General features: G+C 42.1%; 3 protein-coding genes across 3 annotated transcripts; 2 read left to right on the forward strand and 1 right to left on the reverse strand.

The window, feature by feature from the left end:
- Window positions 1–135: 135 nt before the first annotated feature.
- On the forward strand, window positions 136–1,991 carry LOC125760920 (malate dehydrogenase, mitochondrial). The gene is made up of 2 exons (XM_049421518.1): window positions 136–353; window positions 727–1,991. Exons 1-2 carry the CDS (start codon window positions 288–290, stop codon window positions 1,672–1,674), a joined length of 1,014 nt encoding a protein of 337 aa, XP_049277475.1. The 5' UTR covers window positions 136–287; the 3' UTR covers window positions 1,675–1,991.
- Window positions 1,992–2,108: 117 nt separating this feature from the next.
- On the forward strand, window positions 2,109–13,795 carry LOC125760885 (zinc finger RNA-binding protein 2). The gene is made up of 8 exons (XM_049421460.1): window positions 2,109–2,951; window positions 4,374–4,525; window positions 4,598–6,427; window positions 6,536–6,763; window positions 9,494–9,600; window positions 10,835–10,930; window positions 11,012–11,363; window positions 11,434–13,795. Exons 1-8 carry the CDS (start codon window positions 2,902–2,904, stop codon window positions 11,535–11,537), a joined length of 2,919 nt encoding a protein of 972 aa, XP_049277417.1. The 5' UTR covers window positions 2,109–2,901; the 3' UTR covers window positions 11,538–13,795.
- Window positions 13,796–13,960: 165 nt separating this feature from the next.
- Window positions 13,961–15,748, reverse strand: LOC125760902 (tigger transposable element-derived protein 6-like). The gene is made up of 2 exons (XM_049421489.1): window positions 14,983–15,748; window positions 13,961–14,916 (listed from the first exon to the last, which is right to left on the reverse strand). The coding sequence occupies exons 1-2, from the start codon at window positions 15,677–15,679 to the stop codon at window positions 13,994–13,996; spliced, it is 1,620 nt and encodes a 539-aa protein (XP_049277446.1). The 5' UTR covers window positions 15,680–15,748; the 3' UTR covers window positions 13,961–13,993.
- Window positions 15,749–15,787: the final 39 nt, after the last annotated feature.

Raw genomic sequence — 15,787 nt, forward strand, 5'->3', positions numbered from 1 at the left:
TCGTTCTGGCAACCGAATCGTTTGCTCCACTACGCACTGACGGTTGTCAATCGATGAGGATTTTTTTCTAGATCCGTCTGATTTGACATTTGTTGGTCGTTCTTCTGCACACCTTTCCCCTGGCCCATGTGACTTCTGTCGGTCATATGCAAATCTCTATCAACCCAGCAGGCTGTCATATTCTCAGCACCGAACTCAGTGGATCAGTTCCGAATCACTAGTCCGCAGCGTAATCTCGCAGAACCTGCCACAAGTCGATCTTCACTCGCAGCAAATCGATCGAAAAGATGTTTGCCCGTGCCGTGAAAACTGCTGCCTGCCAGGGAGCGAAGAACTTTTCCACCACGAGCCAGGTAAGAACCCAGCGCGCGAGCCATAAGATTCGTAAGAAAATGCATTTACTGGAAAATTCAGAAGGTGACCTTCTCTCATTTCCGCGCCTTGACATAATCGCGACCTTCTCAAGGCAAACGAAGGAAACATGCATGTGTGGGGATTGTGCGCGTAGAGACGTGAGAAAAGAATTTGCCAACTGTTTTAAGCTGGGTAATAGGATGAGGCGGGAAGGTAAATGTGTTTACGTAATATGATGATGGAGTTGAAAGAGTTTTTTTTTGTTTTTGTCATAGGTAGTAAAATTATGAGCCGATTTAAAGGCACCTCGATAAGAGATAAGCACGACACGATGGATAAGCTTTGTATGTGTTTTCGTTTCTTTTACTGCAGAACAATGTTAAGGTGGCCGTATGTGGAGCATCGGGAGGTATCGGACAGCCACTGTCGTTGCTGCTGAAGAACAGTCCGCTGGTGACGGAACTGTCACTGTACGATATTGTGCACACGCCCGGTGTGGCCGCGGATCTGTCGCACATCGAAACGCAGTCGAAAGTGACGGGATACAATGGACCGGAAAATTTGGAGAAGGCTTTGAAGGGTGCCGACATCGTCATCATTCCGGCCGGTGTGCCTCGCAAGCCCGGTATGACCCGCGACGATTTGTTCAATACTAACGCGTCGATCGTTCGCGATCTGGCAGCTGGTTGTGCGAAGGCTTGCCCGAAAGCGCTCATTGGTATCATCTCGAACCCCGTTAACTCGACCGTGCCCATCGCCTGCGACACGCTGCAAAAGGCCGGCGCGCTGGACCCGCGTCGTGTGTTTGGCATCTCTACTCTGGATATTGTTCGTGCCAACACCTTCGTGGGTGAGGCAGCCGGAGTCGACCCGCAGAAGATGAGCGTGCCCGTCATCGGTGGACATTCGGGCGTCACAATCATCCCGGTGCTGTCCCAGACGAAGCCAGGCGTGAACTTCCCGCAGGATAAGATTTCCGCCCTCACTGAACGCATCCAGGAGGCAGGCACGGAGGTGGTAAAGGCGAAAGCTGGTGCTGGATCGGCCACGCTTTCGATGGCTTACGCCGGTGCACGTTTCGCGCTAGCTCTGGCACGCGCAATGAACGGCGAACAGAACGTCATCGAGTGTGCTTACGTACGATCGGACGTAACTGAGGCCAAGTACTTTGCGACTCCGCTGCTGCTCGGCAAGAATGGGCTGGAGAAGAACTTGGGACTGCCGAAGCTGAACGCATTCGAGCAGGAGCTGTTGAAGAAGGCTATCCCAGAGCTGAAGAAGAACATTCAGAAGGGAGAAGATTTTGTGAAGAAAAACTAAATTCAGTTACGGAAATTTGCAAAGCATAGCTACGTAGATCGGTTCTTGTAGAGCATTTTTTGAAAATTTCATCTCAATCCATCTAGAACCAAAGTTTATCTTAGCTCTCGTAGCTACAAGCGCCCCTCCAACAAAATGGACAAACCACAAGAGCCTCACGGAAATACAATACTGCGGCCAGTTAATCATGACATGTCGTTCGAATGAAATTAACGCATGTACTTGAAATCAGTCTGCCTACGAGCCATAGAGGTTAGACAGTGAGATGACCGAAAGTTAAAGCGAAATAAAGTGTAATTTATTTGGTACAAACTAGCTAGCACATTTAACTGTCAGCGTTGGATGTTTTTCATTTTGAACGGCACAGGTTCATGCGTATGTCGAAGATTTTAATCGTGCGCAATTGATTACGCTTGCGAGTGATCAAAATGTATGTTGTCCTTAATTGTACCATTCCTTGTACACAAAATAGTTTGTAAGGATGCCAATAGCTCAAGGTGGCGACAACTATCGCAATGGCCTTGTCCTTAGGTCAGTGCTGGGAAGAATAGCGCGTGGCACTTGGCTAGCTTAAGCGGAACGACAAACGATTGCGATATTATAAATCAGAACAATTGAACTAAATAGATGATGAAGCATGTATGAAAATACGTATGTTCATAGATTAAAAGAAAAGATAACATTAAGAACGAAACCGTGAACGGAGAAATTTGTTATCTCAATTCTTATCACAATTTGTGCAACGAATATAAAAATCGAGTTCAAATGTTCGATTTCTTTTTCGGGTAGCTTATGTGCCTACTGAATGTAACCAGTGGGGAGAAAATGTGACTGCTCGAATACCATAAAAAAGAGATCTGTCAAAAATAGCTCTCTCGCACACAGCTGCGCAACATCATACTCACAGTGCGGCACAGAAGGAAACGGGTGAAATAAATAGTGTAGAATATCGTGTGAAATCGAACTAAGTTACGGAAAAGAAGCGAAATACATGGCCCAACTTTAACCGATTCCCCCAAATAGGTGGTACCGACATTACATCAGTAGCCGGTGAAACAATACCTCAGGAAAGATTTGGTTGCCATTTTCCATTCTCCGACTCGTTTTCTCGATACGGGAGAAAAATTGTCCCAAGCTAAGACGAAGAATCAGAAGACGCTTACGAAGAAGGGGAAGAAAAGGAGCAATCTCGTTTTCACACCATAAGCACACCGTCATCCGGAAAGTATGGCCACCAACAACTACTTCGGATTTCCGCACGGAGCCACACAGTATGGGTAAGTGAAGTTTTTTCTTCCGATAGTTACAGGGAACATATCTTCAAATATCTTCCGGTTGTCGATTCGGTGCGGGCACGCGTCATGTTACACGGGGCCTGCAGTGCTAGTATGAAACGAGCCGGCATTTTCACTGTCGCGAGGATAGCAGTAACCAGACAGTTGGCGGAGATCAGCCGGATGAGAGCAATTTTATGTTTCTGTGATTGTGAAGTACTTCCATACAGTAGTTGCAAATAATGTGTTTTGCTCTCTGTGTGTATGGCCTGCTGTGATGTTCGTGTGCTACCTTTCTCCAGAAAACACTAGAGATTAATGTGCAAACAGGTGTAGTTGATTCGTGCTGTGTATGTTGATACGCAGAGGAGAAAATAGATTTATCAATAGGCCCTGTTGTTAAATTGCTACTATTTCTACGAACGTGATGTTCGGGGATTTTGTGGGACTACGGAAATACTGACGTGATGAAACTCGCTTTTCCTAGCGACCGTCTCTTGGTCTGCTAAGCATGTGTGTGCGTGGTTGGTGTATTTGTCAAAGCGTGTATTTTAAACGCTTTGTTGCATAATTAAAAACTATCGTCGGAAAGAAGAGTTGCAATGTTCGTGCCGTTCTGGAAGGGAAACCCTTCCAATAATCAAATCTATTAGCACGGTCTGGTAGCGTGTTGTGATCGGCTGGGGTTGACTGGTGTTGGTGTCGCACATTTTGATGTGCTGCGTGCATGTGAAACGTACTGAAGACGCATTGGAAACAAGAGGCAGTGCATCGAGCGCACACACACGGAGCTCACATATAGGAGAACAAGAAGCAGAGAACAAGAGCATCGTCGTCTGTCTGTGCTGCAAATATCGGGTGCGATACCCGTGAGCACTGTGTGTCTCAGACAGGAACGGACTTCCGGTGCGAGAAAGTGTTGTGTGTGCGAAAATCGATGATAATCGCGAAACCCTCAAAGGTAGTATAGTCATAGTAGCGCAGTGTGGGTTGCTGGGCAATCGCGATGAAAGAATGGCATACATAAAAGGAGTGGGCGCTAGTGTCGGTATCCTTGTTCTCATTCCAGGACACCACGGTAGCAGTTGGTTGCGCTTTTTGCATTCCACTAGAGAGTGTCAATCTTTTCACGAAAAGAATAGTTTTTTATGTTTTTGCTTCGGTGTGTGTTTCAAATAACATCCGGGTGCCGGGTTCGGTTGTCACTGTATGTTCGGAAATCGCAGACAGTTTCTATTATCAAGTGCTGCGAACAATAGTGTGTTCTTCTCGACGTGTGCGAACGTCTCAGTCCTCTCGTGAATTAGCAAAGTGGGTCTCTTTGTCATAGCACGATGACAACTCATCTTTCACGTCGATTCTTTTGTGGTGCCCGCATACAAATTGTTTACCACGATGGTTACGTTTGATTTTTCGTTTTTTCAGCACAACGGCCACTGGGACGGGTTATCCAACGACACAGACGGGATATGCAGTAGCACCGGCACCGACACCGGCCGCAGGTACGTACGGAACAGCTCGTCCTGCAGGATACGACCAGGCGTACCAAACCACAGCAACGCCGGGAACATACGCTAGTAAGTATAAGTAGGCTACGGCGACTATATTCACTGGGCCAATGTGTACTGATTTAACCTTTTCCATCGTAGCCACGGCAACGGCAGCAACATACGATTACGGGTACGGGCGTACGACGCAGACGTACGATACCTCGAAAACGTACTACCAGCAGGCGGCGGGTGCAACGGCCGGCTATACTGCACCGACTGCATACGACGCGACGCCGAAGGTGATCACTGGTTTTCAACCGGCCCAGCCTACTGCATATGCTCCGCAACCCGCCCGGGCCACCCTTCAGCCAGCAAAGGCAGCTCAGCAGTATCAAACCACTCAACAACAGTCGGTTGCACCGCAAGCTCAAGCGTACGTGCCGGCACAAACGACTGGCTACTCACAGACGGTTACTACGGTGCATTCGACGCCCAAATCAGCAACCGTTGCTGGTTCGGTGGTACCGAATAACTCCACCACCTACCCAAGCTACGACGCTGCACTGTATAGTGCGGCCACCATGTACGTTGCGCAGCAGCAGCAACCACCACCACCAAACACGAAAGCAGCCGGGAATGTACCCGGTGCTGCTGCTGTGGCGAGCGGTGTAATGACGGCGGCACCGGGACCCGGAGGACCCGCTGTTATTACAAGTGGACCAGTACCGCCCGGTGGACCGTGGCAAAATTACAAAAGCCCTAAAGGTTTGCATGGCCATGGACATGGGAACGCACCTTATAAGGCTCGTAAACCGGCCCCGAAACCGCTGCTGATACACTACTGTGATGTATGCAAAATTAGCTGTGCTGGACCGCAAACGTATCGCGAACATCTTGAAGGCCAGAAGCATAAGAAGCGTGAGTTGTTGCTGAAGCAGGCGGCCGAACCAGGCGGTACCGCATCTGCCCGGCCACCGAATAGTTTACATTGCGAACTGTGCGGTGTAACGTGCACCGGGAATGATGCGTATGCTGCACACGTACGTGGTGCCAAGCATCAGAAGGTAGTAAATCTGCACACCAGGCTTGGTAAGCCCATCCCCGCCTGTGATCCGACACCAAACGCGGACGGTGAAAAGAAGGAGGGTGGTAGCGGCGATACATCAGATACGGGTGGGGCTAGTGGAGGAGGTAATGCGGCTGTTAGTAATAGCGGCTTGGAATCGTCGGAAGAATCCGTCCGACCGGTGGGTAGCGAATTTATCGAAGAAATCAAGGATGACGACGGAAAGTTGGTTAGTTTTAGCTGTAAGCTATGCGAATGCAAGTTCAACGACCCAAACGCGAAGGAAATGCATATGAAAGGACGGCGCCACCGGTTGCAGTACAAGAAAAAGGTGCAGCCGGACCTGGTGGTGGATATAAAGCCGACCGTGAAGCAAAAGAAAATTGCAGAAGCTCGTGCCCATCGACAGGCGATGCAGGAGGAGTTCTGGAATCGCCGTCGTATGGCGGATGCGGAAATGGAAGAAGATCACGGTATGCGGACATTTGGGCGGCATCCGTTCTTTGGCATGTTGCCCGGACGGCGCCCGGAATCGTCGGACGATCGACATGTTGTTGCGCGTCACGCTGAGATTTATCCGAAGGAAGAGGAACTACAAACCATTCAGCGTATAGTTTCGCACACAGAGCGTGCCCTGAAGCTCGTTTCGGATGTGATGACCTCCGGTGGTGGTGGAGCTGGTGCTACTGTTCAGCCGGTAGCGTCGACTTCAGCACCTGCAGGTACACCTAGCGATTCGCAAAATGAACAAACCAACGAACAACCCAAGGAACAGGAGATTCAATCGCAGCAACCTTCGACGTCCGCTGGTAATGGTGGAAAGCCGAACCAAGCTAATCAAATGATTTCCTTCCATAAAGAAACCGAGGGAACTACGATCCGTCTGCTGAAAGGTGTGATGCGGGTGGGCTTGCTTGCTAAAGGTATGTATGTTGTGTATATACGTATGAGAAAGAGAAAGGACAATCTCTTTTCTACATTTTTCTGGTTACATCATTCATGCTCGACGTTTTTCATTTATTGATCTGTAGGTTTGTTGCTACACGGTGACAACTGCGTACAGCTGGTAGTACTGTGTGCCGAGAAACCAACAACATCGTTATTGAAACGGGTTGCAACGGAGCTGCCTATACAGCTGAAGAAAATTGCTGATGATCATCGCTATACGGTAACGATGGCACCCGTAGAAGGGGCCGTGCTCGTTACCGATGGTACGATTACAGTTAAAATATCTCTCACATCTCCGTTACTGCGTGAAGGTAAGTTTGATTTGTTGTATCTTTTTTAAGGAAGGTCGAAGTTTGTTGCCTTTATCCTTTACCACCTACCATTTCTGCCGTTCCCTTTGCTTTGTGACATGAATGGCCCCATATCCATCATACCTCTTCTCCTATTAGCGTTATTGTTGGTTTTTGCATATTTGGATCGCTTCCAAAAAACGGTGCTGGTCAGGTTTTTTTTTTCAAAGCAGATATTCCGAATTTAACATGTTATTGTTGTGGTTTAGAAATTTTCGAAAAATGTTGCGCACATGCAATCATGGTTATGTATTCTTTAGTGTTTTGATATGATCGTACAATATGTTCAGCATTTGATCAATGGGCGAGTTGAGTTTGTTCCGTCTTTAAAAAAAGTTATATAGGTATTTCAGAAGATGCTAGCAAAATTTTAAGAAGCCTTTGGAAACGCGATGTTTGTGGCATTTTACATAATTAAGATTTTTGAATGAGATTAGTCCAGTTATTTGAATTTTAAATATCTAGGACTGGTTTCCCTAAATTGTTTATGTTCTTTTTTGATATTGTTTTAATGATGAAATTTTTCTTGAAATAACGACTATTTTTTGGAACGAAATAATTTCAAATGGCGGTTTAAAATATTTTTTTTTGTGTGTGTAACTGGAAATATGCATTCGGATATCGAATCTACTTGCTTCTTTGTTTACTATATTTCTCTAAAAAAATTTTAGGATTCATTCATTACTTTCATTAAATACGTTTTATTCACCAAGTAATTTTGTCAAACCCTTACAAATAATTTGTAGACAAAAGAAAAATCCTCGGCCGAAGTAAGAGCGAGAGTGTAAAAATGTATTGAAATGTGATGTGATCATTAATATGTGTTCCTTATATTTTTAGTGTAAATGTTTGAGCTCCGTCCATGGTAATGGACCAATTATGCACATGTGTCGATTCACACTATCTATTAAAACTCATTTGTTGTAAACTACTTTTAATTTCAACTACTGTTAAGCTTCCCAGTGTTGCTGAACACAAAACATGTAAAGAGTAGTTTTTTGCTGTAGTTCTTGAGTTTCAAGGATAGTGTGGCACATGTTTGGTTTATAACATTTGTTTGTAATTTCTCTCATCGCTAGAAAGGGACAAAGCGCGAAGCAAATGTTACCTTACGATTCAACGTTTCGGAATGTTCTAACGTTTCAATCTTGGTTAACATTTGATTTAGAAAAAAATATACCTATGTCTACCAGTTTGTTCGTCAACTGTTTGGCAAGATTTGATGTTTCGCTTTATTGCTCAGTCGCGTCTGCATTTATTGCGAAGGATTATTTCTCCTTAATATGAATTTCATCTTAATTAATGCTTCTCGGCAATTCTTGCAAATGTCGAACGCATTTCCTAAGGGCAAGCTTTAGAAACTATAATTTAAGAAAACCGTCGCATAAGGACTGTAACTTGTTTTAGTAGTAGTTCAGAATCTGGCCGACAGTGACAGAAATTGACCCGGTAATATTGCTGCAAGCTGCTGTTAAGACCGATTCATTTGTAAAACCATGAACGATAAATTACAATCGATCATTAACAAAGCTATAAATGATGTTTAAATATGGACTTTTGTTGCAAATAGGTGCTATGTTGCAGTTATACTTCGTGTTGGTTCGTCATCGTCTGTCAGATTCACAATCCTCTTTGGCCCAATAGTGCAAAAAACACACACAAACGTGATCACCACGCGGGGGTGAAGAGAAGAACAGCAAAAATAAAGAAAAGTTGAAGAAGAAATATCCTCCAAACGTACAACCACAAAACTTCTTCGTAAAACAGGATTTTTGACCATCGGCCGAGCATGTTCTCGGACCACACAGAAAGGAAGGAAAGAGCGTCATTAACGTGTTGTTAAAATGATCGCTCCAGTATCTCCTTTCTGAGCTACTAAACAACTATGTTCTTTCGACCCAAGCAACGAGTTTAAAGGATGCCCAAAAGTGTTACAAGTGTACTCGAATGAGGCATGCAATTTACCGCTCAAGACCAGCATAGTTTGTGAGCTGTCTTGATCCTGATTTTATGCCTAATGGAGAGAGATGTAGTAGAAGAAACAACTCTGATGAATTTCATCCTTTCTTTTCCTCGTGCGAGCTAATCCTTCGAAAACAACATGAGACAATTCTGTACTTAGTGAGATGTTTTAAAGAAGCAAAAAAAAAATTATGGTCAAACACCCTGTCTAAAATAATTCTTTTCTCTTTTCTTCATTTTATATGTTAAAACGAAAACGTAACTACTACTACTCCTACCTACTACTATTACTACTACTGCTACTCCTCTGCGTGCGCATTGTAATGCATAATGCAAACGAAAACAAAAAACGAATCGAATGCAAAACATTCAACATCCGCGCCATCTACATCTGCTTTTGCACTCGAACGTGTTTTGTCGTCGAACATATAAAAAACGCAAAAACAAAAACCAACAAACAAAAATATACAAATCCTCAACCAATGGTGGGACAAAACCACGAACAAAAACTGGAATAAAAATAACACAAACTTATCAACCAAAATCTATCAACGAACAAAAAAAAAATGTATATAAAAAAACGACAAACGCGCGATACTGTTCCGGTGCCTTCGGCATGTTGCAATATTGAACTTAAATGTATATTACAAATATACATGTACAATCATAAAAAAACAATACAACAAAATGTCGTTACCAAACAACCTAAACATGAAAATGCAAATGAAGCTAATGCACCTTCAGCGGAGCAGGCTGCTCAGAATACCGAAGATCTGCTGCCACGCGAGCCCTGTCTGCAGGCGCTAGCTGCACTGCGTCATGCAAAATGGTTCCAGGTTTGTGTATTTTTTTCTCCAAATTCTTCCTTATCTTTTTTCTTAATAACTTTTTACATCAAAGCATACTACTCTACTTACTACATATTTAGTTTTGGAATTAATGTTTTGTTTTATAACTTTTAAGAATATTTGAACGGCGAAAGGGAAAGGCGGGCAGTACACACAGTAACAGGTGGGCTGCCCGCGTACCCACTTTCGTGTGGCGGTTCAGCGAATGGTTTTTGTTTTATTTAAAATTGCAAACACATTATAATGTAGCATTACTTAGTGACCATTTCGCAGTTTTTCACGTGTTGTAATACCGAAGAGCGTAGGAGAGATGCAGTTTCGAATAGTTTTTGTTAAATATTATTTTATTATAGTTTCTTTCAGTGCTGAAGAAAATGGAAATGTTTACGTACCATTTGTTCACTCATTAATAGTATCAAAATTAGAATTGAACAGAATGAGTAGGGATCGCTAGTAACAGTAAATTTCCAAGAAAATGGAAACTCAACCGAACTAAGAACAGAACAACAGAAAATACAGGAACAGAAACGTTTGTAAGCAATATGTGGTAATTATATCCATTTTAGTTTGATATTATTTGGATGAATGGAGCTTTCTTTACTAAAACAGATATAGATATCAAAGAAATGTATGAGATGGATACTTTGCATTGAGTTATAATTTAATTGTTTACATTCTAATGTACCAGTGATCGCCCAATTCATACCAAATTCTATCAAGCATATGGAAAAAATCAGCATGTAATATTTCTGAAACATTGAACAGTGTTTGTGGTAGAATTGTTATCACGTTTCGCGTAGTTTCCTAGGTTTTTTGTTATGTGGAGATATTTAATCGTTTTATGTTATAAAATCGGTCATTTTCGCTCTAACGGAAGCAGAGATTAAATGAATTTTTAATAGTCTAAGTAAGTCGTTAGCATATCATTTACCTTCACCTCGAAATTGTGCCACTGAAATGCCATGTACGTGTAAATGTTTATGTAAAGTAATCCTTTAGTTTGAATTTTCATTCGCTCCCTGTGGTGTACATTTTTGGGGAGGTGCAGATCGTGCCGATACGTGTTTGCGTTTCAAACCAAAGAAATGTTGAGCCTCAGGCGAAAAGTTTGCTGCGTTGAAGACGTGTCCCAAGAAACATTTACTAAAATTAAGGTTTTCTTTTTCTTCCTCACAATCGTTCAATAACGTTGTGCATTGCTGGCGATTGTTGTGGGGCGCAGGCTAGAGCAACGGGATTGCAATCTTGTGTGATGATTATGCGCATTATGCGCGACCTGTGCCAACGGATACCCGTCTGGAGTAACATAAGTCAATGGGTAAGTTCAAAACCTGAACTATATGGCGCCAGTAGCAGATTAGCAATTAAACTTTTCCTTTACCCTGTGTGCACCATTTAGGCAATGGAGTTGCTGCTTGAAAAGATCATCTCCTCCGCAGGCGAAATTCTAACGCCGGGCGAATGTTTACGGCGCGTTATGGAAGCGATGTCTTCCTCTATCCTTCTCAACGGTCCAGGTTTGCTGGATCCGTGTGAAAAAGAACCGGAAGACACGCTGGCCGGTCTGAGCAAGCAGCAACGCGAGGATATCACCAATTCGGCTCAGACATTCATGCGATGGATTGCCTTCCGGCAGATTTACAAAGTGCTTGGTATCTTACCGCTGCCACCACCAAAGTTTGCCGGCAGCCGCAACTGGCGTTTCAATCGTAAACGCCGACGCTCCGGCACAGAAGGCAACGACAGTGAAGGTAAGTCATGTGTGCTGCACCGCCATCGTGTTGTGTACTTTAAGCACAGTATTCTTGCTTTTTTCGACAGCTGATGGTAGCAAAATGGTAAAAAAAGAAGAATCGGTAGCTTCTGTTCCGAATACAACTGCTTCAACTAATGCCGCTCCGATGAAAATGGAACCATCCAAGTAAGAAAGCGTAGAGAGGAAAGTGTAATTGTAACTATTTTACTAAATACCCTCAAGAGGATGTGGCAGAAATTCCGTAGAGTGTAACACTTAACGTATGTTCAAGAAATCTGTCCGTCGGGATTGTGTCGAGCTCCAATTATGGGTAGGTTGTTGGTAGTATAGTATTGCTCCATATTGTATTTATCCAACAACATGGTACTCTTACGCATTACGCATGTTTTACATTTATCTTTCACTACTGTGACTTCATACTATCGTTTACCATTTAATATTGACACATCAATAACATTTTCCACAAGGAAAGAACTATTGGTCACTAGACTTCATCCAGTTTGCTTAAGACCATACTGGTTTGTTCCGTTTTTTAACAACATCAAATTTACTTACGTTTTTCTAATACAAATGTAAGTTTATAATGAAAATTATCTTACATCAATAATACACAATAATTAAATGAAAACAGGGTTTTCTAAAGACAAAAAGGGGAAAAATCTGTGATGGTCTTAAGCAAGCTGTGTATGCAAACGCCTTCTCGATGAACGGGCTAGACGTGTTCAAGATTCTTCGAACGTACGTCATTAAACACTACTACGAGGTTCATGTTGGAAAGACAAATCCAGCTCAAATGCACGCACCTATAAGAGCAACGTAAAAGTATTCGAAAACAAAATCATGAAATCCATGTTAACTAACTTACCACAAAATATTGGTCATGCAGGAAAGTGGCAGTAATTCGAACGTAGAAAAGATGTTCAGCAGAAAGAAAAACAATTACTCAGGCTCAGTAACGTGGTGATGCAAAGAAGGGTAGGACGAAAAATGTATGGCGAACATGATTAGAAATATTAACGAATTATCCCGTTTTCAACGTGTTGTTAGTCAGTAGGTTTAAAAGTGTTTTTTCCATCCAATTCATCATGTTACAAAAGAGGAAAAAAGGAAAAGATGTAGAATCAGGAAATGAAGGTTTTTTTTTTGGTTAGGAATAGCCGTTTCATTTCAAATTGCCCCTTTGTGTTAAACATATTCACACATTCAACACACCACTTTAAAAGTTCATTCAGATAATATGCAATCGCTGGTATGGAATCTCGACAAACGATTATTTTACTTGCTAAAAGATCGACATTGGGTGGAAACATAAATGCAATAGTTAATTATAAAAAAAACAAGCTAAACGAAAATTATATTCTAAATATAAAAACGTCTCTGATGAATGGATTAATCGAAAATTCAGTATAATTCTTTTGTTTTTATTGACCAAAAGTTTTAGGCCCGGGCAAAAACGCTTCTTTGAGGCGATGATTCAAAATTGGGATTGACGGATATGTTGAGCTAGAAGAACTGCGTCTGTGTAATTTCTGTAAGATTGCCCTTCATCTACACTAGCGTTTATCTGCAAATGTTTATTGTTAAGAAATTACATAACTTTAGTTGGAAAGTGGACTCAGCTGAAAGTGATTCAGCTGGACGGTAGAGTTAGGACAGATGGTTCGAAAAGTAGCGTATAAAATTGGTATTTATTTATTGATTATTCATTATTCCCATCCTGTGTCATTGTTTTTATCTTTCCACTAATGACAAAGCGTTGTAAGTTTACTCAATTTTGCATGCCTGCATATTAGTTCCTCATCCGTCATATTTAGACATTTTAGACAACTACTTGAACATATATTCCTCGTCGGAAGCATTAGTAATATAGCACCGGTTGTTTTACCAGACCGGATGTACTAGGATAGGATGGGTAGTGAGTAAAAACAGTAAATAATCAATTTGAAATAGCATTGCGAAGGAACATTACTTCCCCCTAACACCACTGTTGCACGAGACTAGCGGTGAATGGCGAGTAGAGAAGATAATACGAAATGTTGGTGGCATTTCGGAGCCCTATTAGATAGGATGATGAGAGTTTATAATGTGTGCTAGTGTTGCTAAGGAACTTGCCCAGCGAAAGATTAACTGGAGGCAGCAAACTTAACATCCAATATCGTACACCCTTCACATTTAAGTAGACTGTGTCTGTCAGCAGAACTTAGGCTATGTATGGATCTAGGATCTAAACAGAAATGAATTTTATCGATTAATGCATAAGGTAGCAACTTGATACAAACCAACTAACCATCAATGAGCAAAAACACAAACAAACAAAGACATACAGAAATGAAGCTAGAACAAACACAGAACATTGATTGATAGCCATCAAGTCGAAATTTGATTTTTGAAATAAAATAAAATGCATCGATGAATTTATCTAGTGAATTTTATGACTAGTGACCTCTTATTCCAAAGAAAGATTTCCAAGGGTCGTTAGTTTTGCAGTGCATTACAGTTGTAATGATTAGGCTGATAATTTGTTTGGCCATTGAGTACCATGTGCGCTTTCTTACAGTGAACAAAGAAACGGTATGTTGGTTATCCATTCTTTTTCGATTCCAATGCTATTTATTTCGTAACAAATTATATATTTTTAACATGCGCCTTCAGCTCGTTCAGTATATCAAACGTAGTTGCATTCCGGTCAATATGCTGTTCGAAGAATTTCTGTAACGTTTCTAAGGCATTTAAAGCTTCCAGTTTTTGAACTAAAGTTTGTCGTTGTTCAATAACTGTGTCGTTACATTTGTTTGCTTTCAGTTGTTGATTTTTTATATCAGAAATAGGGGTTTTTATCCGTCGTCCGTTTTTTCTAAGGATTTCCTTTCTTGCGGCCAGAAACTGTTTCGTGTTCAACGTAACATTACCTTCTTCTTTCTCATCATGCTTTTGGCATTGATTAATAACCATCTCCACGATATCGTCGTCAGTCAACATACCAGTAACGGCAACATTCTCATCTACTCGTACGTAATCTTGGAAGCTTGGTTTCGGTTCGTGTAGGACAAGCTCTTCCCAATCTGACTCGTTTGGCCAAATGGGATCACCTTTCTCTTCATGTTGTGATAAACTATCGCACAAAGCGTATGGCCAACATCCCGCTTGCATAAAACAATTCACTATAGTATCGCTGCTTATATTGTCCCATGCTCGAGCGGCAGCTGGAAAGGCATGTGACAAATTTGTATCCGGTTTGGTTTGGGTTTTCTGACACTCTAACAGATATGTGACTACATCCGCACGAAAATTCATTTTAAAGTTTTCTATTAATTTTTTGTGCAGTGGTTGTACAACATAGGTTGAGGATTTCGAAGGCTGAAGTACTATTTTAACGTTCGGCAAATTTGGTAACATTGAATGGATGATTGAGTGATTCAAGAGCAACACGATTTGTTTTTTATTTGTGCTCATTGTTTCGTTTACTTGTGTTAACCATGAGACAAATATCGTTCTTGTAATCCATGCATTGGAGTTGCACTCGTAATTGACGGACTGATGTTTCGTGCCTGAAATTTAAATTGAATAACTGGGTTAAATTGTGTAGGAAGGAATTGACAGAAATTATCACTTACCTACGAAACATTCGGACCGACTTGATTGACCAATAATTAGAATAGGTAATTTGTCCGTTCCAGTAAGGTTGGCGCACAGTAGCACCGTTAAACGCTCATGTGCATCTTCACCATCACGACAATCTTTTAACTTGTATTTAAATATTTGTTCGGGCATACATTTATAAAATAAGCCTGTCACCGCGATGCTATAAATATCGTTTGCTTCAAATTCGTCCAGCAAACTCGTAAAACAATCCGCCCATGCAGTATCATGTCTGCAATCATTTGTAGTTGCTATTCGGTCCTTCCCATATCGCGCTCGGCTGAAAATTAGCCTGTGACGTTTTTTAAACCCATCCAACCATCCATTGCTGGCGGAAAAGTCGTCGATTCCGAGTTTGACCGAGAATAGTTTCGCCTTCGCCTTCACTGTTGGCCCTTTTAACAGATTACCATGGCCCATCTTTTGGTTGATCCAGTGTAGCAGACACCGTTCAACATTGGGAAAGTCGGCCCTGCGATTTCTTCGAACGTTGCCCTTGCCTTGCAAACACTGCTGTTTAACGGTGGCTTTGTTGCTTATGATGTTGTAGTAGCTAGAAAGTGGCAAACCATACTCGTGCATTATTTCACTTCGTGATCTTCCGGCTTCGTAGGCATTTATTATCTTAAGCTTATCACGTTGGGAGAAACATTTATGTATTTTTAGCGACATCTTACAACCTACAGTTTGCGCCTTTTCTGTGCAACGCAAGGGAAGTACGCAAAGAAATGTTTACCAACACAACAGCTAGTCATGTAACTGTCAAAAGGTGTTTAAATG

The sequence above is a fragment of the Anopheles funestus genome, chromosome 2RL, assembly GCF_943734845.2.
Source record: "Anopheles funestus chromosome 2RL, idAnoFuneDA-416_04, whole genome shotgun sequence".
Taxonomy (NCBI): domain Eukaryota; kingdom Metazoa; phylum Arthropoda; class Insecta; order Diptera; family Culicidae; genus Anopheles; species Anopheles funestus.

Excerpts from the sequence above, each read along its gene's own strand:
- LOC125760920 (XM_049421518.1), top strand. The coding sequence starts at position 288 with ATGTTTGCCCGTGCCGTGAAAACTGCTGCCTGCCAGGGAGCGAAGAAC. Across the intron at positions 354-726 it reads ACTTTTCCACCACGAGCCAG|AACAATGTTAAGGTGGCCGT; the intron begins GTAAGAACCCAG and ends CTTTTACTGCAG.
- LOC125760885 (XM_049421460.1), top strand. The coding sequence starts at position 2,902 with ATGGCCACCAACAACTACTTCGGATTTCCGCACGGAGCCACACAGTAT. Across the intron at positions 6,428-6,535 it reads GGTGGGCTTGCTTGCTAAAG|GTTTGTTGCTACACGGTGAC; the intron begins GTATGTATGTTG and ends ATTGATCTGTAG. Across the intron at positions 6,764-9,493 it reads ATCTCCGTTACTGCGTGAAG|CTAATGCACCTTCAGCGGAG; the intron begins GTAAGTTTGATT and ends ATGCAAATGAAG.
- LOC125760902 (XM_049421489.1), bottom strand. The coding sequence starts at position 15,679 with ATGTCGCTAAAAATACATAAATGTTTCTCCCAACGTGATAAGCTTAAG. Across the intron at positions 14,917-14,982 it reads TCGGTCCGAATGTTTCGTAG|GCACGAAACATCAGTCCGTC; the intron begins GTAAGTGATAAT and ends TTTAAATTTCAG.